Below are 26,479 nucleotides of genomic sequence, written 5' to 3' on the forward strand. Positions count from 1 at the left end.
TGCCAAATAAATAACATTCGATGTTTTGAAGAAATCATTTTATGACACGATTTACCTTTATTTATTAACTTACTTCCTAAAGCCTAAAGTCACAAGTAGTGTGCAGAGGGCATGCTCAAAACTGTGAGTAATGCCACGAAAAGTGCTTGCTGACACTTTAGTATGCAAGCAATGGTATGCACATTCTTGCTCCGATGTAGAAGGGAGCTGAGTTTACATCTGTTACAGCGCATCTATGTGAAAACAGCAGTATCAGATGCGGGGGTGGGGTGTATTTGGGCTCGTGAACGCGGCCGAAAAAATAAAACTGACTAAAAAAAACACAAAGCTAGCCTTTACAAGTATCATAAATTACACTGGCTGTTATAGACTGAAATCAAATGTATTTTTTTATTCAAAAATAGTAAGACTAAGAGCAGTATGCTTCTCAAAAGGTAGAGGTGCAGGATTGATCTCGCGACCTTTTGATTCCCATTCAGCAGCTGAGACAATTGCACCACGGAGGAAGTCATAATAATCAACTGTCAAAGTCGCATGTTAAGTATGGCGTTATTTCAGTGCCACTATTCTGAGCGCACGTAAAAAAATATTGCAAGTGCAAGTGTTGCATTTTGAGGAGAAATTTATTTTGAGCGTACAAAAGCTGAATTTGAGTGAACAAAATTCATTGCTGCGTGCAAAAAATGTATTTCAGTGTTTGCACTTATCCATATACACACACACAATAGCACCCCCTCTCGCTCAGTTTTTCATTTGCGCTTGCTCGCAATGTGTTGCTTGCTCACAACATTCTCTGCTGCAAGCGCTCAACTCTCTGTACACCGTTATAAGTGTGCCACAAAACCAACCAATCACAGACTTGGTTTCAAAAATTCTGATTGGCTCTTACGGTCTCCAATCAGCTCGCTAGCTGCTGCATTCCGGAAACAGTCCGAAATGTAGCTAAATCCAGCTAAACTCAATTAAACCCCAATTTGCGGATAATATCTTTAATTATTTTATTTTAAAATATATTATTTGTTAAGACTATCGTTGGTGTAGTATAATGTAGTTGCATTATACAACCATGCCAACTGACTGTTTCCGGAATGCAGCAGCTAGCGAGCTGATTGGAGACCGTAAGAGCCAATCAGAATTTTTGAAACCAAGTCTGTGATTGGTTGGTTTTGTGGCACACTTATAACGGTGTGCAGAGAGTTGAGCGCTCGCAGCAGAGAATGTTGTGAGCGCAAGCAACACATTAGAGCAAGCGCAAATGAAAAACTGAGCGAGAGGGGGTGCTATTGTGTGTGTGTATATGGATAAGCGCAAACACTGAAATACATTTTTTGCACGCAGCAATGAATTTTGTTCACTCAAATTCAGCTTTTGTACGCTCAAAATAAATTTCTCTTCAAAATGCAAGACTTGCACTTGCAATCTTTTTTTACGTGCGCTCAATATTTTTTTACGTGTGCTCAGAATAGTGGCACTGAAATAACGCCATAGTTAAGGCAGCTTTTTGTTTCTGCAGTTATATTTTTGAATAAAAGCGCAATTGTTGTGTTAGATTTGTACCTTCTGTGAAAATATTTCTTTTGATTTTTGGACTTCAGGCTTCAGTCGGTGGGGGATGGAATAGCCGGCTGCATTGCAGCCTGATTTTTATCAGCACATTTAGATGACAAAAGACGCTGGTGGAGAGCTGTGAACGATTTTAAGAAGCGATTTAAGGTGGGATGGATTTACGAGTTTTTTTGTAGGCTCTGGTAATTCTAGTGTTAAGGATACCATGGGATAACCCTCGCAAACCGTTTCACACGCTGCATATGGCGATTCACCTCCGAGAGACATGCCTCTATGAACAGTCAACGTAGCTCGGAGGTGCATGACATGCACATGACATTAACCTGACCTGCACTGCATGTGGCCTCTACGACAGACAAATATAAATGACACCTTTTTTTCTGTGTCGTCGCGTCCGAGTTGGTGGCTGTGGCCCTGCTAGTTGTCGTTGTATCCAATAGTCTTGGAGTTGGTGGGCATGGCTCCTTCCTGCGTGCGCCATAGGTGTCTCACTTGTCGGCGGCTGAGTGAATCCACGCCCCTTCCGGCGTGCTTTCCATGGTTGTCTTGCCTTAGTGAATTATATATGTATAGATTGTACAAAGCAAAAATATATAAAACAATATAGTAGTGTAGAATTGCATTCCTGCCCAATAATATATCAAGTAAGTATCTTCTTCTATAATACGCTACCGTGACTGTTCGTTTTTCAGTCCAGGATTTTAAATCACCTGTAGCTCGGAAACCGTTTGACCTATTGACCTGAAATTTGGTACACATATACTACGTGACATCTACTATCCGCTTTCGGGGTGATGATTGACCTCCAAGGTTGTTCCTCTCTTTATTTTATTGTAGAATCGACTCTCAGCAGGACGGCCGTGTGGCACATGCGTACGGGTGCTGTTCTCATCCCTACCAACTTCACTGTCACTTCTTCATATCTTAAATCATTCTTCAGGCAGATTGAAGACTTCAGTGCCAGCTTATGTAAAAAATTAAGGAAAATGCAACGCAAACACTGACTTAATCAGGTTTAACGTCAAAAGATGCCGACAAAAGAAGAAAAGAAGCAGTCTGAACATTTGCATTGTGGTAACTAATAGAACCTACAATGTTTAAGTTACCATGATCTGGACTGGAGCAGGTCTCTCCCTCTCTTTTTTATTTGGAGGTTTCCTTAATCTTTTCATTTAAATGAAGGCTGGAGATTTATCAGACATTGCAATTAGTAAATGGGCGTAACTTGTTTTTCCTTGGTTTCGATGCATGTGTGAATTATTGCTGTTCTTTACACCTATTTTATTTTTTTTTTGTGATGGTTACTTTTTAATTTCTGAAGTTTGTATTATTTTGACACTTTACAGTGCAATGAAAAATTCTTAAATATATAAATATAAAACCTCCATACTGTGTCTTTGCTGATAACACTTGGATCACTTAGTTTTGTTTAGTGGGCATATGTGAATTCAAACATCATGAAGGCTGAAGGACTCGATTAGTGATGTAGATCTGCCTGTAAATCTCAGCATGTAACATTTTTGCAAAAAAGCTGAACCATGTTTAATTTGGACCTGCATCACTCGTCAACACAGTTTAAACATGCCATGTTTTCACCAGGTTATTTTTAGATCAGGATGAGTGACTGTCTTACTGGAGAAGAGTAAGCAGAAAATGTGAGGTCTGTGCTTCTCTAACTTCAGTCACCTATATTTATGTATATACAGTTATAAACATAAGTGTAAGTAAGGTAAACACATTTTATATATAAATCTGTTCCCATCATATCAGAATATGCTGCCACTGTATTTTTGTGCAAGTCTAGATGTGTCTTGTCAGTAGGTTCCAGTAACTCTTTATTATAAAGTAAAACCATAGTTGTGTTGGTTTCATGTTCCAGATTCACCATTAGTGAATAATCAGTATTGTGGTGGGAAGATTCAGAGAATAATGTTAACGTAATCTGGAGAGATGTGTAACAGTTAAAGCAGTATGTATTAAATATGGCTGTTAAATTAGCCAACAAATAAGGCATGAATTTTTACGTTAAAAAGGTAATTATTTGAATATAGGTTAATGATTTTGAGTATACATTATTATTGGTAGCAGTGGCCACAACAAGAAAAATCCAAAAGGGAAACATCCTAGCAGGACTCGAGCAGTTATTATTTAAATATTAGAGCCATCAAAATCTCATGTAGGAGCACCTTTTAATATTCTTCTTCTTTATTGTTTAGAACTGATGGCTGAGAAAGCAAATACTTGTTAGGACAAATAGGTGTTAAATTAGCCACAATTATATATTTTTAATTTTACTTGTGGTGCATCTACCTTATGACACTGTTACAAACATACTCTAATCTTCAAATGAAAGGATGTTTGAAAACGCAGCCTTTTCCCTATAATGGGATTTTTTGTGCGTACAAAGTGATATGATCAAAAAAAGAAAGTCAAACTGGATACACTGAGCACTTAGACAAAATCACCCACAATTGTTTAAACACACTAAATACAGTAATTATTTAGTTTTTCCCCAGCTAAGCAGCTTTTAGGTCCTTGAGACCAGAAATGGGGAAGTCACTGTCCTCTCCTTTGTTTAAACAGAAACAACTGTGAGTCTAATTTTATCTCACATATGAAGAAATTTAATGCAGGGGTGTCAGAAGAACTGAAATTTTTGGTACTAAGTCGATACAGAAGTTCAGAAAATGTAATGGTACCAGCTTAGTTGCAGTATTCATAGTACCAAGAAAATTGGTACTGACTGTACACATGTGTGACTGCTACAATTAGATGAAGTACTTTTGGAAGACACAATAATACATGAGAAAATTGTGAGTGAAAATGATTCACAGTGGTGATGATGTAGAACCATATCAACGTGTCAAAAAGAAAAACAGCAGAGAATTAGGGAAATGCTTTAAGGTTGAAGCAGGAGAATTTCAGCACGTGATTGCAGGAATTGTACTTGTTAATTTAAAAAAATGCAAAACACACACAGGCTGTCGTCGTTGCAACTTTTATCCAATTATAGAATTAATTCAGAAACAGATTTGTATGGGCTTTAAGAGTGGAATTACCGATCAAATGATGTGTAATCTTTTAACCTGTATTATAATGCATTTGTAAGAGAAGATGACAGTATAACAAGATTGTTTATTTTTTAATACAGCATCTTACACTGCCCCGATAAATGATTGCTGTCTGTGCATTCATTCCCTGATTGTAATGAGCACATCCATTCATTTTCTGCTTGGCATATACATTAGTTTGGAAACTGTTTATTAGCCTAAGTCAGAAGTAGTAACACCCATGTCATATATAATATTTGAATGTTATGTTGAAAAATGTAATGCTGCCTCACAGTTATAGATTTACTTAGTACTGGTAATGACATTCCACTAAACTGTTTTTGCCTTTGTTTCAAAAGGTATTAGTAGGAGTGTTCAATCTGGTTTTTAGAACTGATACCAATCACCGATTTAATTTTACTAGATTGGCCGATTCCAATTGTTTTTCTTTTATTTTTCCTTTTAAAAAGCTTTTTTACAGTAAGCTCCTGCATAACCAGATGCATAGAAGCTTTATGTCCAGTATTAAAGTTTTAACTTTCATATTTTTATAATTAAATTATAGACCACAGGTGTTAATTGTTCTTTTTTCTTTATAAAATTAACTTCTGTAGGCTTATTGTTCAGTTAGCATAAAAAATGTACATTTTCCTTAAAATATGTACATTAACTAATAAAACATGTTCAAAAATATATATCCATAGTACATAAGGCATATAAAACTGCTTCTCATAATTGTAAGCTGCCATATTGATATTTTTTCTGTAATGTACATATATGAAATAATGTTTAATTTTAAAAAAGCAGTTTTCACCATCTATCTATCTATCTATATAAAATTCTTTTCGCATTTGAAACGAAAATTACGTATGACCACAGAACATATTATAATGCACTCGCGTTTGAAACAGAAATTGTGTATGACCACAATAGTCAGGTTATACAGAGAAAGTGAGACAGAAGCAGATCAAGAGAGAAGGCTCGCAGGCTCGCTGATCCAACGTATACGACAATCACAACTGAAGGCCTCACAAACAACCGAACAACGTGCTGAACAGAATTAGAATTTGACGGATGCAGTATTCACAGGCTACCGCTTCACACAGGCGTCAGGGTCTGTATATGGAGGGATTCAATTATCTATATATATAATTCACTAAGGCAAGACACCCATGGAAAACACGCCGGAAGGGGCGTGGATTCACTAAGCTACCGACAAGTAAGACTACTATGGCGCACGCAGGGAGGAGCCACGCCCACCAACTCCAAGACCATTGGATACGACGACAACTCGCAGAGCCACGCCCACGATTTCGGACGCAACGACACAGAAAGCACAGCATCATTTATATTCATCTGTCGTGGAGGCCTCATGTACTTCCGAGCCACCTTGACTGTTCATAGAGGCATGTTTCTCACGGAGGTGAGTCGCCATATGCAGCGTGTGAAACGGTTTGCGAGGGGTATCCGATGGAATCCTTAAAACAATCCTTTACAACTGAGGTTAAAACACAATGAAGTAAGCAGTCTTTAAAAACCTACTTTTCGGTTACGACGCACGACCTCGTGCACCATAGCAAACTGTTTTACACGCTACATACAGAAATTCGCATCCGCGACAAACATGCGTCTTCACTCACGGACAATTATATATTGCTCTCTCCAGAGTTCCATCTTTTCATTCACTTTCTGTTGTATCCTCAAACCCCCTCCCTTTTTAGACAACTGTGTCTTTCCAGAAGTGTTCAACCATTAATAAATAATCATGCAGCGTTTGTTATGCCGCGGGTTCACTGTTGTGTTGTATTTTGCTCTCTCCAGAGTTCCATCTTTTCATTCACTTACTGTTGTATTCTCACACCAACCCGTTTTAGACAACCGTGTCTTTCCAGAAGTGTTTAGCATTCAATACATAATTATGCATGAGATTGAGCGTGTGTCTAGGCGATTGTGTGTTGGTTCGTTCCGTGCATTGTTACAATGTTGCTTTTCTTGCTGATTTATTACATTACCAATTTTTCAAATGTTAATTTTTTCCCTGTGTTTAAAAATCATTAAAAAACCGGCATGATAATGCGGCGTATGGTACGCCGTGGGTTGGCTAGTAACATTGAAAAAGATTATTGCCTACATCCAAAAGTTACAGTAGGAGAAATGGACATCATGTGAGTACTGCCAAGCACAGAGGGTTAAATTTGAATCATGTGGGATTTGTTGTTCAGGCTGCAAGGTAAAATTAACACCTTTTAAGCCATCCACCTGAACCATCGTCGTCTCTTATTTCTGGTGCAAATCCACATTCAACTAATTTTCTACAGAACATTAGGAAATACAATTCGTGTTTTCAGATCACATCGTTTGGCTCCATGGCAGCGACCGAGGTGTCTGGCTTTATGCCAACATTTAAAATGCGGGGGCAAATCTATCATAGAATTGGGTCATTAATGCTGTTGCCTCATGAGAGCCACAAATTTTTCCCTTCCACTCAGTGAGCGAAGCCATTGGGTAATCTGCTAGTTATAATAAAAAAATAATTAATTATCATTGGGTTGACCAGATTTGTGGTAAAGAAAAACAGGACAACCACCTGTACCAACCATCGCCGTTAATAAAAATTTGTGATGTTTAAAGCTTGACGTATAATGATTTGGGTCATATAAAGGGATTCTGTATAAAGTGTGATGCGGATGCACTTTTAAGAGATACAGCACAAGCTGCTCCAAAATTACACATTGTAATGCAGGCGTGCCTTAAAATGTTGAGAGACTGATGTACAGTATATTTCAGGGTGATTTTGTTTTAAAGTAACGCTTACATTAAAACTACAATAAATCTTGTCTTAAAATCTTTTACAGTTTAGACACAGGAGAAACAACTTTCACAAGGTATAAAGCTTCTACCATGCAGGCAAACCTGTTCCTCCTTTTTTGCTAAGTGCCCACTAAATTAAATTCCTCCACTAATTTTCCACAGCAACTCGACTATCTACAGTGGAAAAACCTACAAACTGCACCGCTGCAATGACAGTTTTGTAGGCAATCTGGCAAACATAACATAAAACATAAATTTTAAAAACCTGACGAAAAAAGCGAGGTGATGTCATTAATGAGTTCCTTTTCTTCTCAGCTAATTTAACCTTGGGATTAATAACGTATCTATCTATCTATCTATCTATCTATCTATCTATCTATCTATCTATCTATCTATCTATCTATCTATCTATCTATCTATCTATCTATCTATCTATCTATCTATCTATCTATCTATCTATCTATCTATCACAGAGCAGTTTTGCTTGCACTCTTAAGTTATACACAGTCCCAGCAAGCCGCCTTGCAGTGCTGACTATGAGTTTCTGGTAAATGTGCAATGATACTGATTGTATATTTGGAAGCTGCAGTATATGGTTTGTGTTTAAAATAAATAAACAATCCATAACAGTGTTTTTCTGCGGTGGGGTTTGTGTCCTGCCTAGCACCCTGTGTAGGCTGGGATTGGCTCCAGCAGACCCCTGTGACCCTGTAGTTAGGATATAGCGGGTTGGATAATGGATTGATAATAGTGTTTTTTTTCCCATTCGGGACATCTGGTCAACCTAATTGGTATGATTATTGTTAATCTTATAATTCTGTTATTTTACCTCAGTGGCAGTTGAATGTGGTTTTGCAGCCACAAACGAATTTTCTTCAAGAATTTCTGCATACATCTCCAGCAATGAAGCAGCAACATCTCTTCAAGTGGAAATCTTTTTCTCTTGTGGTTCGCTGTTACTTTCACCATCTCCTTCACCAGCTGACATCTCAACCAGTTGTTCCTGAAGTGCTTCTTGCGCTTGTTTTTTGGTATCTTGGTCAAAAAATTGATCTTTGTACCGTGGAAAAGGACAGTAGATAAATAGTACAGTAATCCCTCCTCGATCGTGGGGGTTGCGTTCCAGAACCCCCCGCAATAGGTGAAAATCCGCAAAGTAGAAACCATATGTTTGTATGGTTATTTTTATATATTTTAAGCCCTTATAAACTCTCCCACACTGTTTATAAATATTCCCCGCACAGTTATACAGCATAAACCCTTTGTATTCTCTTAGATATTAGGTAAGATTCATTGAAATTATGTATGTAAACACACTGTTTTTATACAGTAAAACCTAAATATTATTTTAAAGATATCGAGCGTCTCTGATATCACATATGTTACAGCCATTACGATAGACAGGCCACCAGCAATAAATACGTACAATGCAAGAAAAATTGTATACAGTAAATGTGTGTACAGTGACACTAAACGTACGTACATGTACTAAGTACTGTAAGTAGAAAATTAATTATGGTTACTCACCAACAATGACACGATGACTTGTTCGATAGCGATGAGTTTAGTTTTACTGCTCAACAAAGGAGAGCGTTACAGCTCTTCTAAAGGAGCCTCTTCAGCCTCTGCCGTTGTTCTTCTTCCGGCAGTCTTCAATCCAAATCCCTAAAGCAGATTCCATCCAGACTACTGTCTTATTACATCCACTTACAACTCGTTTTGCACCCTGTTTAAAAGGACACTGCGGCCATAGATCTTATATTCCTTTCCTACTTTTTAAATAAAAAGAATCGTAGCCTCATTGATGCTGTAATGCAGTCCTACAGTGGTGTAGCTTTTTCCCTTCCTTCAACATATCCAAAACTTTTACCTTTTCGGCAATCGTTAACATCTTCCGTTGGCGCTTGGGCACGGCCACTGAAGCAGTAGCAGGAGCAGATCGCTTTGGAGCCATAATGAAGAGCTTGACTATGCACAAAGATAAACACAAAAGTTAACTCTTTACACAGCGAAACATGTTGATGTTGAATGAGCGAGACGAGACTTCCTGTTTAACGCCCCGGAATCGAATTCGGCGCTCCGTCGCTGTGCCAATCAGCACACAGGAACTTAACTGCGTGCTTTGATTGATTAGCTTCTCAGCCATCCTCCAATAGCGTCCCTTTTATGAAATCAACTGGGCAAACCAACTGAGGAAGCATGTACAGGAAGTAAAAAGACCAATTGTCCGCAGAACCCGCGAAGCAGCGAAAAATCAGCGTTATATATTTAGATATACTTACATATAAAATCCGCGATAGAGTGAAGCCGCGAAAGTCGAAACGCGATATAGCGAGGGATTACTGTATAGTGACTAAGAGAATGCACTACTGAAGCATTTTGTGACAGCCTCCAAAAGTGTGGTTTTCGCCATTTGAACTCCAAAATCTGTCTTGCCACACTTTTTAAGCAGACGTGTAAGCGCTTCAACAGACGGAATCACGTCCGTTGTAGATGAATGCGCACTTATTTCTTTAGTAAGTTGCTCGAATGGTTCGAGTAGAGTAATCATGTTTTCCATAAGTCCCTACTGATGCACTGTGAGAGAGGCAGGAAGCTTGTATTCAGCACCATACGCAGCAAGAGTGCGCTTCTGATCAACCAGACTTTCCAGCATATAATATGTGCTGTTCCAATGAGTAGGGACGTCCTGCTGAAGCATTCTTGTTGGGGAACCAAGGTCTGTTTATATTTCTCTCAGCCGCGAAATAGCGAGCTTTGAGTGCTTAAATTGCCTCCCAATGGCAACACAGTCGGAGATGCTTCTCTGGCTCAATAAGCCTTCATGTACAGCAAGCTGCAAAGGGTGAGCCATATAGCTTAAAGTTTTAATGCCACTTTCTTCCATAGCTTTTGCCATATTGCAAGCGTTGTCACAAAGCACAACGTTCACATTGCTTTTTGAAATGTTCCACTTCGCCAACATGGAATCGAAAGCTTGTGCGATAAAAGTTGCAGAATGAGAACCAGAGAACTCAAAATTGTCGTCAATCCAGTGTGCCATTAGACTCAACATACTCATGGGGCTGACCTTTGAGCTCCACATATCTCTAATGAATTTAATGATGGTGGCATTGATTCTTAAAAGCTTGTGGATATGAGTAGCAATCACATCATATAATGCAGGCAGTGAGACATCTGCAAAGTGTCGCCGGCTTGGAATAATGTACAGATGGGTAATATTTGCACAATGAATAAACAACGCGTGTAGTGCTCCTATCAGCAAAACTAGGAAACCCTGTGGTGTTTTTTTTTTTGTGTGTGTGTGTGTGAGAGCGCAAGGGGCTGCGCTTGCATCCATGTTTTTCTGCAGTTTAATGTCTGCCTCGCCGAACAATGAAAACAACATTTAATTATTTAGTGAACTGACAGTGTTGACAAGCATGAATTATATCGGTTGGCTGTATTGGCTAAAATGTACACATCTGACTGATTTCGATGTTATTATTTTTAATGATCATCGGCCAATAACAATACAGTTCCTAATATATGGTGCATCTCTAAATTGTAAATGCTAATATTCTAACTGTCACTATCTCTCTGGTAAAACAAGCCTTGACTTGCTGCTCTTTGTTTACATTACTGCTAATATCATAAAAAGGCATGTTGGCTCAACTATCACAATACCTTGTGTAAAGAAGCACTTCACTTACTGTAAAGGTTAGAAAAGCAGGGTCTGAAAAGATTGGTGTTTGTGATTGGCCAATTTACAGATCATCGGTCGAGTCTTTTGTAGTGAAAATCAGCCAATTTAGACTGGTGGCAGTTCAATGGGAGCATTCCTAGTATCAAGTTATGTAAAAATTACACTGGTATTGGTATCGAACACAAAAATTCTGGTATTGTGACATTTCTAATTGAGTGCACTAAATATTAAATTGTAATGATGTTTAATTGTTTAGTCCTCATTATAATTTTTACTTAGCCGACATCAAAGCAACTTCTGTAAAACGAGTTTACATGTTTATCAGGAAGCTACTAAGCTGACATAGTATATCACATGTTGTATAGGATGTATTTAGTTAAAAATAATAAACAGAAATACCTTCAATACAAAGTAAGAGTGTGCAGACTCCGAGTTAAGTTTGTAGCACTGAATGCCAGTTGAGTGCTGCAAGCAGGAGCCAAGAGTCAGTGATTAACAGACAGGAATCAACTAAATTTGATCTATCTTCTCCTTTGCAGAAGCAGCAAAACTGCAAAAAGGCGGGCTGAATATTTTTAATCACTTCTCGTTGTTTTAGGTATTATGTATCTAGCAAGGTGCCATGTGTTGATGGATGTAGCTAAGTGTGCAATGGTGACACTAAATAAGTTCTTTAAGTGGAAATATTTTAAATCATTACAATAATAAAAGGAAAAACAGAATTATGACTATTTATTTTTCATTTGCTTTAATGAGAACGTCTTAGAATTAATTAGCAGCAAAAAACAGGTAACTAATTAAGAAAAGATTTAGAATGAAAACCTGCGGCCCTCTAGGACTTGAGTTGGGGACCTCTGTTTTAAGGAGAGGTGACTCCAAACCCCTTTTCATGATAAAACACTTCCCTTTGAAATCAGAAGATTCCAGCACCATGTCATTTTGTAATTGGCAGAAACCACTGGCACACCGGTACACCTATCTATAGTCCAGAGAAGTCTTATCACAGACGGTCTTCATAAAAGGGTTGTGACCAAAAAGCCATTCCTCCAAAATGAAAAAGAAACCAGATTTGCCTGAAGCATGATTATGAACTCAAAATCTTAACAAATTAACTGCTGGGAAAAGAGAAAAAGGAATAATGCAACAGATGGAATAGCCACACAGAGCCCATATCTCAGCACCATTAAACTAGTCTGGGATTACTTGCAGACACAGAACAACCTATCACACAACTAAATCCAGAAACAGCAAGCAAGTGTGCCTAAGAGATTTTGCTGCTGTGTCAAGTTATTCCTTTTTGTTGTTTTCAAGATAAAGGTTGTTCGCACCAAATAATGATTTCATTTATGTTTTTTCTGTTAACTGTACTTTTTAGGAACTTTATTGATTAGTAAAAGTGATTCATGGCATTATATTTGAAAGTGTCCTTGCTTTGCAGCATTTTTTCCACAATTGCCAAAGACGTTTGCACAATACTGAAGGTTTACCAGCTTCTGTAGGTGTACAGTGGAGTCCATCTTCATTGGCTGATGAATATCCTGGTAGTGCTTCTCCTCAGTCCAGTATCACAAAAACTGCAGCTAAGGATATCACTGGCCCACAGCGCCATTTTGATCAAGACACATCTCAGGCCGCCCCAGAAGTATAAATAATATTAATAAATACATATACCTATTACGTCTATTTTTCCTCCTTCCTGGCAAGTGGTGCATGACTATTGTTATTCACATTTCTAGATTCAGAGACAGTTTAGTCTTAGGTAATAAGTCAGTCAACAGTTGCTGGTACTGACAGCCGTGTCAGCATAAAGGATGTGTGTTTCTTACTGTATATGCACTCTCTTTTTTTGATAACATACTATTGTCAGTTGTCTGTGGAGGATACTCAAGTTAGACTGTCATAGTACTATATGCACAAGACAACAAGCATGAACTACATGCACCTAGACGTTTGATTAAATGCAGAAACAGACTGAAAAACTAGAACATGTCTTGCCAAGTGATGAATACCTAATTAATGGTATGCAAACTGACCTGGAGTGCTAAAGTTCCTATTTAAAATTTTGAGTAAAGGAAAAATGTACTTTTTGTTTCTTTCAGGTCAGTATTGATTTTAGCAATGAACATTGAACAGTGGTATTCAGATGCCATTATTTACCCTAAATGTGAATGGCTGGGCAGTGAACTGTTACCAAAAATAATTAGATGGTCAACCGAAATCAAAAGGAGTGAATTTAAAAGTACATTATCACTTATTCCAATGGCTAAATATGGGAATTTATATCAGCAGCTAAAGGAGAAATACAAAGAAATGGTTAAAGTAAGTAATTTAAATACTAAATTATTTTTAATGCAGTTCTTTTTATAATTTAATGGTTGCATGGCTCATAATAAATTAGAAAACCTTTTATGTTGCATTAATGTAAAAAAATTCTTAGCATTTTCTTTATGATTTGTATTTAGTTAATTATCAGCCTTGAACTTAAACCCATATGAGTGAGTGTGTGCATGGGTGTAGATTTGAATGTGCCTTGTGATTGTCTAGCACACTGTATTGGGATGGTTTTTGTCTTGTGCGTAGTAATGATGTTATAGGCTAGAAATTGGTTGGATTGGTTTTATGAGCAATACTGCTCATTTTGTTTTATATGTGCAATCCTGTTATTACTAATGAATCTCGTAAATTATGATTCTAATTTGAACATCTTCCTAACCTTTGCTCTTTGTTTTTCATTTTGCTTTCATTTCTCTATTAGAAGAACAAAACGTTGATGTAAAGGTAGATGTGACAAATTGTAACAAAGAAATTTATACCTCTCTAGTTAGGCTTAAAACATAGTCTTATACTTTTTATTTAAACAAGCACGTGGGATTGATTAAAATGGTGTTTAAAATTCTTATACCCATGCTTGTCACTAATGTACATGGCAATTAAATGGTGAATTTACAGTAAACACAAGAGTCTGTATTCCAGAAAATGATTTTTATTCTGCTCTTATAGTACATCGTACTGAAAGCATTTTGAGCTGTAAGTATGAGGCACAATTGTATGTTGAAACTGACTTTTTAGGATAAGCTCAAGAAATATATAGGAGTGGTTTTAACTGGAGTTGAAAACTATATTAAATCATTCAATAAAAAATACTGTATTGATATAAAGATCCTTAGGAAAGTTTATTTGTTGAAAGGTGCACTATAAACTTTTTGATCATACCAAAAAGACAAGCCAAAAAATTCTATTGCCCTGACCTGGGTTGCTTGCAGCATTGGCCAAGCACCAACTAAAACAAATAAACATCGTAAGAAGGTTTTAGTCCACCTGCAGAGGGTGCATTGACAGTTCCGTCTGTTCCCGGCTCAAAGGTATTTTGTTTCCTGTTTTGACTGACTTTCTTTATAATAGATTTCTAGTTATATTTATTTTTTCCCCTCTAGCATGCTTTCAGTTACCTCCATACAAAATTGTGAATATTATTCCAGTTCATCACCCCTTTCTTTTTACGCTAGAGTTAGCATAGTTTTTTTCAATCTGCTGGGGTTCCCATTCACCCTCACAATTTTATATTACTTCATTGTTTAAGGTCCAAGAGCTCCTGTTGCCTTTAACAATTCTGACATCAGTCATACCTGAACTTTCATCATGTTTTTCAACATTTTTTCACACCTGTTTTTAGCCAGATAATTTTTTCTCACAATAATATCAGTATTTTATGTTTATTCCTAATTTGTTAACTTTTCCAAGTACTGGTTGAGAATCCATGACTTGCAGGTGGAGATCTAATTTGGTAACTCGGTGTTGCCTGCTACCCAAACCCTGTTTTCTGCCAGAACCCTTTATACTATACTATTTGTATCACAAAATGACTCACTAGGCCGACATTTTGGGTATGTCAACTGGATCCACTTCCTACATGTGTTTTGGAAATGCTCAGTGTTTACAGTTTTCTGTTTCTCAACGTTTGTCTCATCTCTTCTTCCCTCAAATTTTCCTTCTCTTGGACTTTTTTCAATTCTGTCTTCCTTCTTTCCTGCAGAGTTTTTTCTCTCTAGACACATCTGCTGCTAAATTGGTCTTAGCATTTTACTGGAAATCTCCTATTTTAGTATTCTTTAATTTATGGCAAGCCTCCTTTTTTAATTTTTAAATTGTCTTGAGTTATAATAAGCTTTGATTAATAGTGTATCCTGCTCTTTTATTTTAAATTGACAGTCCTCTGTGCAAGTGCTCTGTACCCATATAGACAGGAGCTGTGATCCAGCATCCATATGGGATTTTATTTCCTCTCTCTCTCATTTTTACTTCCCTTTGATATCATTGTGTCTTCTACAAAGCTATATCTGTTCATACAAGGCTAGGTGTACTTGGGAACTTAGGAGGGAATTTGGGCATTGTGGGCTGGGTGTTTTATTGTCTTATGCACTTCATTTTGGTTTGTTGTGATTGTTTATTAATTAACAACTAGATCACAAAAAGAAAAAGGTTTTTATGTATTGATTTCCAGTTCAGTCCCTTTGATATCATTGTGTCTTCTACAAAGCTATATCTGTTCATACAAGGCTAGGTGTACTTGGGAACTTAGGAGGGAATTTGGGCATTGTGGGCTGATATCATTGTGTCTTCTACAAAGCTTTCTGTTCATACAAGGCTTGTCTTATGCACTTCATTTTGGTTTGTTGTGATTGTTTATTAATTAACAACTAGATCACAAAAAGAAAAAGGTTTTCATGTATTGATTTCCAGTTCTTTCTGTTTTGATCAATTTTGATGTTACTTTCATTTTCAAGTACCTACTACTAATTACATCCATTTTTTCTTGTGACACTTCCTTAAACATATGTCATTTACTGGTTTCCATGTAACTCCTGCCTTTTGTATTTGGGTGCACTTTGTTGTGTTTTTTTTTTTATAGGCCACCTTCTTCCTTTGTGTCTGATATTCCAGCTCTCCCCAATTTACATATTTTTCACCATGCTACCACTGCCTCTCATAAGTAACAAATGGTGTTTCATTATTCTTATGCCGCCTAATTAAAATGCTATTTACTCCTTCCTAACCATTATGTTTTACAAATGTATATATATTGCATAATCTAACTTCAGAATCCTTTAACACCCACAAATTATTAGAAGCAGTGGCATGATTTACTTTGTGTATATGTGTCTCACCTCAACGTTTTGATTTCACTTAATGTATTTTGTAGCTATCAGTTTTGTTTGTTCAGTCATTTGTTCCTGAATTTGTAATAGCACAATAAATATTTCTACAAGACCTTGTTGTTTTACATGTGCAGTAATAAACTAATTTAATTAAATTGCCTACATATTGTATTATCACTACTTGCATATGCAGTAACAGCTGACATAATGCCTTGAACATGAACGTTGATCTATCTTTGATGTAAACAATATGTTTTTAATAATAGGTATGGCCTGAAGTCACTGATCCAGAAAAATTTGTTTATGAAGATGTTGCCATTGCAACATATTTACTGGTATGTTTCAATTCAGTCCATATCAAATTTACATGGGTTGTTTTCAGTCATTATTCTGAAATTGGATACTTCATAAAGCAGGAAAGTATTTTGTAAAAAAACACTGTGGATAAATTGTTTCCTTTCAGAAGCAAGATTTTAATTCAGTGGATAAAAATGAGCTTTTTTGTAAAGATATAAGTTTGGCTTATTATTATTTTCAAGTTATTCTCATTAACTTTGTACATGATCTACCATTTTTCATTTTTTAATGAACAAAAAATTAGTGAAGTACAGTAGTACTCTTATTCTGTCCTTGAAGCACAGTGGTTAACTGTTTACATATTTATAGAACTGGATTCATAAAGCGGGATTCATAACTTGACTACTGTCAGTTGGGGATTTTATTTAAAAATACCTTGAACTTTGACCTGTCTGCTAAATACTATAGCCATAACAGTTAAACAAAAACTGTTAGTTTTTCCTACAGTGATATAAATAAATAATTAATTTTGCTCATACATGTATTCTGTTATAGATTGACATATTCTTTTTTGTTTTTGAGGCAACATAATATTATTTCTTCTAAAGCACCTTGAGCATCAGAAAGGCACTATATAAATACATTCATTATTATTATTATTATTACCTTAAATTCTGTATTTTTGTTATTTTTATAGGTAATGTGGGAGGAAGAAAGGAAGGAAAAGGGTTTAATAGAGAAGCAGTCTTTTGTAGACCTAGGATGTGGAAATGGCCTGCTTGTTCATATTTTAAGTAATGAAGGGGTAGGTCCACATTATCTCATCATCTCATTCTTCCACGTGAAGCCTGAAAATCATGAGGACTGATTTAGATCATTTATGTTAGGTAGAATGCCCAGTGGAGGCTGGGCGGTCTTATGGTCTTGGAACCCCTGCAGATTTTGTTTTTTTTTTTTTTTTTTTCTCCAGCCCTCTGGGGTTTTTTTTTTTGTTTGTTTTTTCTGTCCTCCCTGGCCATCATACCTTACTTTATTCTTTGTTACTTAATATTGCCTAAACTTAGTTTTATATTTTTCTTTTTTCTTTCTTCATCTTGTGAAGCGGTTTGAGCTACATCATTTATATGAAAATGTGCTATATAAATAAATGTTGTTGTATGATGTTTATTTTGAAACATTTTATGTTTTCTATATGTAGGAGTTCTTTTTTGTTTTATACTACATGTATTTTTTGGCTGTTAAAGTAAAGATATGTGAAGTAACATATTTTTGATTATGACTTAGGTTTAGTTCTTTATTTGCCAAGTAGGACAGAAGGTGAACAAATTAGAAGGATTTTATAAAATGCAGTTTTTACATTACTTCTTATAATCACAGTTTTTAAATTCACATTTTAAAATGTATAGCTATTTTTTCCATTAATTTCTGAAATAATGATAAAAGTACATTTTTTCTTTCAAGCATTCTGGTAAAGGAATTGATGTCAGAAAACGAAAGATCTGGGACCTTTATGGAAAACAAACTTGTTTAGAGGTATTGCATTTATTTTCAACAAATAAATACAATATTAATATATGCTTGAGTACAAGTCTAATACTACAGTAGTTTACATATGAATGTATTAAAATGTATTATATAACGATGAATGAAGTGACAATTAACATTCTTAATTTTTCATTGTGTTTAAGATTCCATATGTTTTGATAATCTTTGACTTTGATTTCTTGTCTTGTTGCTTGTTTAATGATTTGGAATTCCATTAATACTCACCTAACATTACTGTATTCAGATCCCATCTTTATGTAGTTTGATAATATAGACAGATTTATGAATTTTTTTGTTTCACCCTGCATTTCATAATTAGCTGCATATCAAAGATACCTGTCATTACTGTTTACATATTTATTTTATGTTTTTTAGACATTTAGTGGAAACATTCTGAATTTGAAATTCATTGTGGATCTTACAGGTTTCTGAGTAACTGATAAAAAATATTTCTTTTTCTCCAAAAGATTTTACATCATATTGATTTATATATATTAGAACTTGCACAATGATATTATCTGTCATTGCCATGAAAATGTTTTGTTTGACCTGCACTGTTATTTCCACATTAGAAATTGCCCTGATCTAATGTGGAGGATTTCAGAATATTTATTTAGTGATATAATTCTTCAAATGGGTGTTCTTTCTAGTGTACTTTTGTAGTTAGTTAGGAGACTTGCATTTTAGTGTAATTGTTTTTATCTGCACTGAACAGGCCGACTATCTGTCCAGACCTGGTGCCTGCTGTTTGTTTTTTGTTGCCAGGATAGACTAAGGCTTCATACTTTCTTTATTCATTTAGAAATCAGAAATGGATGATTAGGTGGATAGAAAATTATTACTAAGAATGTTCATCTGTGTTCTATCTATATCTATGTTTGTGGTTAAAATGTTCCAAATTGTTAATGTTTTCTTTAAAGGAATGTGCAATAATCCCAAGTGATAGCTTTTTATTTCCAAATTTCGACTGGCTGATTGGCAACCATTCTGATGAACTCACACCATGGATACCTGTAATTGCATCAAGGTATGTGGGCAAAAGCATTATAATAATCTGTAAGCTTGTAAATGCATACATAAGAATTTGTAAACAGGGACATTACATACAGTGGTGTGAAAAACTATTTGCCCCCTTCCTGATTTCTTATTCTTTTGCATGTTTGTCACACAAAATGTTTCTGATCATCAAACACATTTAACCATTAGTCAATTATAACACAAGTAAACACAAAATGCAGTTTTTAAATGATGGTTTTTATTATTTAGGGAGAAAAAAAATCCAAACCTACATGGCCCTGTGTGAAAAAGTAATTGTCACTTTGTTAAAAAATAGCCTAACTGTGGTGTATCACATGTGAGTTCAATTTCCGTAGCCACCCCTAGGCCTGATTACTGCCACACCTGTTTCAATCAAGAAATCACTTAAATAGGAGCTGCCTGACACAGAGAAGTAGACCAAAAGCACCTCAAAAGCTAGACATCATGCCAAGATCCAAAGAAATTCAGGAACAAATGAGAACAGAAGTAATTGAGATCTATCAGTCTGGTAAAGGTTATAAAGCCATTTCTAAAGCTTTGGGACTCCAGCGAACCACAGTGAGAGCCATTATCCACAAATGGCAAAAACATGGAACAGTGGTAAACCTTCCCAGGAGAGGCCAGCCGACCAAAATTACCCCAAGAGCGCAGAGACGACTCATCCGAGAGGTCACAAAAGACCCCAGGACAACGTCTAAAGAACTGCAGGCCTCACTTGCCTCAATTAAGGTCAGTGTTCACGACTCCACCATAAGAAAGAGACTGGGCAAACATGGCCTGCATGGCAGATTTCCAAGACGCAAACCACTGTTAAGCAAAAAGAACATTAGGCTCGTCTCAATTTTGCTAAGAAACATCTCAATGATTGCCAAGACTTTTGGGAAAATACCTTGTGGACTGATGAGACAAAAGTTGAACTTTTGGAAGGCAAATGTCCCGCTACATCTGGCGAAAAGGAACACAGCATTTCAGAAAAAGAACATCATACCAACAGTAAAATATGGTGGTGGTAGTGTGATGGTCTGGGGTTGTTTTGCTGCTTCAGGACCTGGAAGGCTTGCTGTGATAGATGGAACCATGAATTCTACTGTCTACCAAAAAATCCTGAAGGAGAATGTCCGCCATCTGTTCGTCAACTCAAGCTGAAGTGATCTTGGGTGCTGCAACAGGACAATGACCCAAAACACACCAGCAAATCCACCTCTGAATGGCTGAAGAAAACAAAATGAAGACTTTGGAGTGGCCTAGTCAAAGTCCTGACCTGAATCCAATTGAGATGCTATGGCATGACCTTAAAAAGGCGGTTCATGCTAGAAAACCCTCAAATAAAGCTGAATTACAACAATTCTGCAAAGATGAGTGGGCCAAAATTCCTACAGAGCGCTGTAAAAGACTCATTGCAAGTTATCGCAAACGCTTGATTACAGTTATTGCTGCTAAGGGTGGCCCAACCAGTTATTAGGTTCAGGGGGCAATTACTTTTTCACACAGGGCCATGTAGGTTTGGATTTTTTTTTCTCCCTAAATAATAAAAACCATCATTTAAAAACTGCATTTTGTGTTCACTTGTGTTATATTTGACTAATGGTTAAATGTGTTTGATGATCAGAAACATTTTGTGTGACAAACATGCAAAAGAATAAGAAATCAGGAAGGGGGCAAATAGTTTTTCATACCACTGTATAATTATCATTAGGGACTGATAAATCCAGAAATTGTAAATCTAGCTGTAGACTGTTTGCAAGGTATGAGAGTGAGGAGCTTTAAATTATTATACACTTTATTAATCCCTGAGGGTTTAATTTTCTTTTTGCATGACCTTTTAGAGGTCAGAGCACAGGGTCAGCCATTGTACAACACCCTGGAGCAATTTTCAAGTTAAGTGTCTTGCTCAAGGGCCCAGCAGAGTAGGATCGCTTCTGGCAGTAATGGGATTTAAACTACCAACAAGGCAGCACAGATCCTTAGCCTCAGAGCCACTACTCCGCCATAGCTCATTGTAACGTGTTACACCTGAATTAATTGTTAAATTCACATTAGTCATTATTTTTTCCAAATTTAAGTAGTAATGTATTAATTTGTGTCAAATTTAAATGTTTATTTTTTTGGAAAGTGAAAATGTATATTTCAACTTTGTCTGCTTCCCAAGGCAGTAATGATGGTTTCCAAAGGTGCTTGATCTCCTTATCTTGCATGCTGCTTTGCAACTGCTATCCCTCTCAGCATCTCATTGCACTTCTACACGCAACACCTAAAGAAAGGCACTTGATAAGACCCAAGTATTTTTCCTAAAGTCTCACTTTTTTTATTTATTTAATTGTATTTATCTTACTACTTTTTTTAACTTATGTTTATTTGAGAATTACAAAAATGAAAAAGATCTCCTGTAGTAAAAATAAAATAATTTCTGTGTTGAAAGAATAAGGCTTAATTAATACTAATAAGTTGTCAGACTTGGTCAGTTGCTTTGCTTTATGTTTTCTGTTGTCTAGCATTGTAGTTTAGTATTGTAAGTTGTTGTCCTTTTTAGACTGAAGTGGCTTCCATAACCCAAGCAGAAAATCTGTACTATATTCCAGTTTATATACATAGTGCATAATTGTGCATCTAATTACTTAATATTTTCACATATTACTTATACATTATTTTCTGTAATTCTATTGAACTTAAGACCAGCTTTTATTGTGGTTAATAATGTGCTTTAACTAATTTTTTTTTTTTTTTTTATAGATCTTCTTATTCTTGTCGGTATTTTGTGCTACCATGTTGTTTTTTTGATTTCCATGGGAAGTACTGTCGCAGACAGTGCAAGAAGACACAGTATAGAGAATACATAGATTTCATTACAGAAGTTGGATCTGTTTGTGGATTTCATGTTGAAGAAGATTGTCTGAGAATTCCATCAACAAAGCGGGTATAATTTTTTAAAATAAATTGATTGATCGTATTATTTTATAATAATGATAACTAGGAGGCTCCACCCACCCCCGGGTTTTGTTTACCACATATACATTTAAAAAAGATTGTTAGTTTCATTAGAATTGTTACATATGCATTATTTTCACTTTTATTTTAAAACTTTCGTAAAAACAATACTTTATTTCCAGCCCCGGGCGTGGTTACATCTCTTTCTCGCATGACGTATAACGCCGCTTGTGTCGTGAAGGGGGTCGGCTGAATGCACGCTAAGGAGATGCCGTCGGATCATCTGCTGTCTTTCTGCTGCTGGCGAGCTGCCTGTTCTGCTTGTCTCGCTGCCCGATTATTTCAAAGCCTGTACAGCAGCTGTCCTTTTGCCACTTCGCATCTCTGTTGCTTGCGTTGTGAAAGGGGTGGGGGCAAGGGTTAGCTTGGCTGAACGCACGCTAAGGAGAAGCATTCTGATCATCGGCAGGCTTTTTGCTGCTGGTGAGCTGCGTGTTTTGCTTCTCTCTTGTTGTTGTTTTAAGAGCTGTGAGCACATGAAGCATGTCCGCCAACAGCAATCCAATAACTGCTAGTTAGATGTCCGTGGACTTGTTTTAAATGATGTCTTACTGCCTTATCTCACGTGATATTGTAAACACAATACTTGTCTTTGATTTTCTGCCCCGGGCGTAATTAAATCTCTTTCTCAGGGTGTATAATGCTGCTCGCATTGTCAAGGGGGGGGGATGGGGGGGGCGCTGAACACAGGCTAAGGAGGTGCCGTCACGCTGCTTTCAGTCTTCCGTGCTGTACTCTGCCCTCCCTCACTCAGACCTAACAGTCACTTAAAACAAAAAAGGCTTCAACCTGGCTGAGATGGTACAATACTTTAGAATTTTACTGCTTTCATATTCTTTACCTTTCTCTGCATCTGTATCGCACCATCGTTTGTTTGAGCCTTTCAAATTCCACTGCTTTCATAATCTCTTATCTGCCTTTTTTCTCTGCAACACTTTTGGGTCTCTTTTTTCCGCGCTGCTCTTTCTTCTTCTTTCGTTGACGTTTCATCTACAACACATTGTCCTTATACGCTTTATATGTGCTGAGAGCACAGGATCTTTGTGTGCTACGTGCCTTTACACAACTGAGTGTTATTTGATATTGTTTGCGTCTCACGGGACTTTTAAGTGTCTTCTGAGAACTTCTGAGAAGATCACGTATCGTCGCCCTGCTTTTCCTTTGCAGGATTTTTTTTTATAATAGAGAGATGATAATAATAATGTATTATAATTAATACATTAATGGAAAACACTTTTTAGAAAGGTTATGAAGTTATAGAAAAAAGCTTCAAACAGCAGAAAAAAAAACTTATTTGCAAATTGAGCATATGCTAAATTTCTAAATATATAGTACATGTTTTAGAATATTTTAGTAATTTGTAATGTTTACTTTGTAATTATTCATGTATATTTTTGTAAATTATAGCACACAACTTCACACAAATTAGGGTGCAAGCTAATGGAAATGTCAATTAAAGTTGTGAACTGAGACTGGGATTACATGACACTAAATAAAAAAGTTGTGTATATGGAACCTTTTCACACTATCAAGAACCAGTGGTCAGTGTTAAGAGATGTTTAATAACATTGTTATTGGCATTTTTCTGCAATAAAACAGACTTAAAAGTGTTATTGATTTGAATATAAACCATTATATTTAAAAGATTATGTCCTGTTTACTCATTAAAATATAGTCATAATGCTTTTATTTTTATGATATAATTTCTAAGCCACAGATGTTAAATGGATATTACAAATATTTAGTAGGCTGATGTGCAAAGAACAATTAAAACATTCTAGAATATCACAATAATATAATCAGATATTTGGACTAGGTTTTCAATGATTTTAGATTCAGGTAGAATAGCTGGAATTATCTGAGCTGCATACTCCCAGGAGAAATCAAATTGTGTTTTAAAAAGAAGCAAGAAGTACTTTCGGATAGCCTTAACAACAATAGAAGAGTGAATTGTGTTGAATTTATGTGAAGACATTCATTCCTCTGATTTTGTGACAGAAAAAGGCTTAATGCAACTTCCACAATACTTTGTTGACACTGCTAAAAAATACCACAGATTTGTTTACATTAAATTAAAAATCTTCTGTTAGCAGATTTTAAGTTACTTTCATTTGCCTCTTTAAAGGGAATGCATTAACACTAGAATTACCAGAGCCTACGAAAAAACTCGTAATTCTGTCCCACCTTAAATTGCTTCTTAAATCCCTTCACACCTCTCCGCCAGCGCCCTTTGTCTTCTAAATGTGCTGATAAAGAGAAGCTTGGAGCAGCCCGCTATTCCATCCCCCCACCAATTTAGAACGTGCACGAACTTCAGCTTGATTGAGTATCTGGGAGTGAAGTGGAGTTTTAGAGTGGAAATAATAGATCATTGTTTGGAACACACGCATTTCATGTCTGTTCCGTTTCTACAGTAATCTGTGTCAACACATTGTTAAAACAGAAACGTTTTTTATATTCTAGTAGTAGATGACAAAATGTAGGCATAAACTATATAGTGTATGAAGCCTGAAGTCCAAATAGCAAAGAAACATTTTCACAAGAATAACACAATTGCGCTTTTATTCAAAAATATAACTGCAGAAACAAAAGCCGCCCTTAACATGCGACATTGACAGCAGTTATTGTAACTGCCTCCATGGTTCAATAGAATCAGCCCCCGCTTGGGAATCAAGAGGTCACGAGTTCAATCCTGCGCCCCTCCGTTTTGAGAAGTAAACTGCTCAAAGTCTTACTATTTTAGAATAAAAGCATACATTTGATTTCAGTCTGTAACAGCCGGTGCAATTTATGATCCTTGTAAAGGTTAGCTTTTTTTTTATTCACTTTTCATTCTCTCAGTCGCGTTCAGAATCAATCCATACAACCCCATCTGACACGGCTGTTTTCACTAAAGACGCGCTCGCTATAGCTCTGCAGTGTACCACGATGCATACTAACGCCCCGGTTCTGACACACAAGCGCTGGCGAAGCTGCCTTCTTCGTATCTCACCGTCACTTGCTTTTCTTTTTTTTCAGTTTTATTGAGTGTTCCTGCCAGTCCCCGCATGTTGCTGTATGCTGTTTCTTTTGTACTCCAGGACATGCAGAGGAAAGAATGGTAAAACCAGTAACTTCGCGCTATATGCAATCATCAGACACTCCCCATCTGCCCGTGTCGCTCAAACACAGGAACATATATTGGTGTAAAAGTATAACAAAAGTGCACTTTTATTCAAGTGCACTTTTTCCATCGCCTTTTCCTGTAAGAAGCAATGTACACACTTCTCTCTATGCTGTGGTTTCTATTACACACCTGAAAGAAAGAGACAATATATGTGAAAATATCCAGCATACAGCAACATGCGGGACTGGCAGGAACACTCAATAAAACTGAATAAAAAGAAAATCAAGTGGCGGTGAGATACGAAGAAGGCAGCTTCGCCAGCGCCTGTGTGTCAGAACCGGTGCGTTAGTATGCATCGTGGTACAACGCAGAGCTATAGCGCCTGTATTCTGTTTCTTTTGTACTCCAGGGCATGCAGAGGAGAGAATAGTAAAGAGCAGTAAGTTCGGCGCTATATGCAATCATCAGACACTCCCCATCTGCCCGTTGTTTTGTTATACTTTTCAATACTTTTTATACTGCTCAAACGGGCATGCTCAAAAAATACACATGTAATGCCATGAAAAGTGCACACAGACACTTAATTTCGCAAACAAAACAAGTGCACTTTTATTCAAAACTACCTGTATAACCAAGAAAAAGAAAGCAAGTTACAGTAGGCGATTGATGACAGCTTGCATGGTGCAATGCTAAGAAGTGCTGATTTTCATTCCGTGCTATATAAAATCATCACATTCAAATATTAACAGTTCCCACACACCCAAGGACCGTCCTTCCTACATTTACGACACGTGTACTTGTTGCCGTGTACACACCTCTCTGTGCTATGGTTTCTATTACACTGAATGAGCACCTGACACTGTACTTTCTTCCCTGGGGGAAGGTCCCGCATCAGAGAATTTCCAGTTCCTGCATAAATTCACACCCGATCTGACGCTGTTCGTTTTCAAATAATATTGCATTAGTGCGATTATATTTTCACATATATTGTCTCTTTCTTTCAGGTGTGTAATAGAAACCACAGCATAGAGAGAAGTGTGTACATTGCTTCTTACAGGAAAAGGCGATGGAAAAAGTGCACTTGAATAAAAGTGCACTTTTGTTATACTTTTACACCAATATATGTTCCTGTGTTTGAACGACACGGGCAGATGGGGAGTGTCTGATGATTGCATATAGTGCCGGTTACTGCTTTTACCATTCTTTCCTCTACATGTCCTGGAGTACAAAAGAAACCGCA

The 26,479-nt window shown here is 36.7% G+C and overlaps 1 protein-coding gene across 2 annotated transcripts in view; it reads left to right on the forward strand.

Moving 5' to 3' along the window:
- Positions 1-26,479, forward strand: part of trmt44 (tRNA methyltransferase 44 homolog) — a 44,338-nt gene that overhangs the window by 8,260 nt on the left and 9,599 nt on the right. The window contains exons 3-8 of one of the 2 annotated variants that reach the window (XM_039751619.1): positions 13,212-13,431; positions 16,535-16,603; positions 17,263-17,370; positions 18,027-18,098; positions 19,031-19,137; positions 21,879-22,062. In XM_039751619.1, the coding sequence (XP_039607553.1) occupies positions 13,212-13,431; positions 16,535-16,603; positions 17,263-17,370; positions 18,027-18,098; positions 19,031-19,137; positions 21,879-22,062 (760 nt within the window). The remainder of the gene's footprint in view (positions 1-13,211; positions 13,432-16,534; positions 16,604-17,262; positions 17,371-18,026; positions 18,099-19,030; positions 19,138-21,878; positions 22,063-26,479) is intronic. The other variant, XM_039751620.1, reaches the window with a different exon arrangement.

Source organism: Polypterus senegalus, chromosome 4 (genome assembly GCF_016835505.1).
Source record: "Polypterus senegalus isolate Bchr_013 chromosome 4, ASM1683550v1, whole genome shotgun sequence".
NCBI classification, from domain to species: domain Eukaryota; kingdom Metazoa; phylum Chordata; class Cladistia; order Polypteriformes; family Polypteridae; genus Polypterus; species Polypterus senegalus.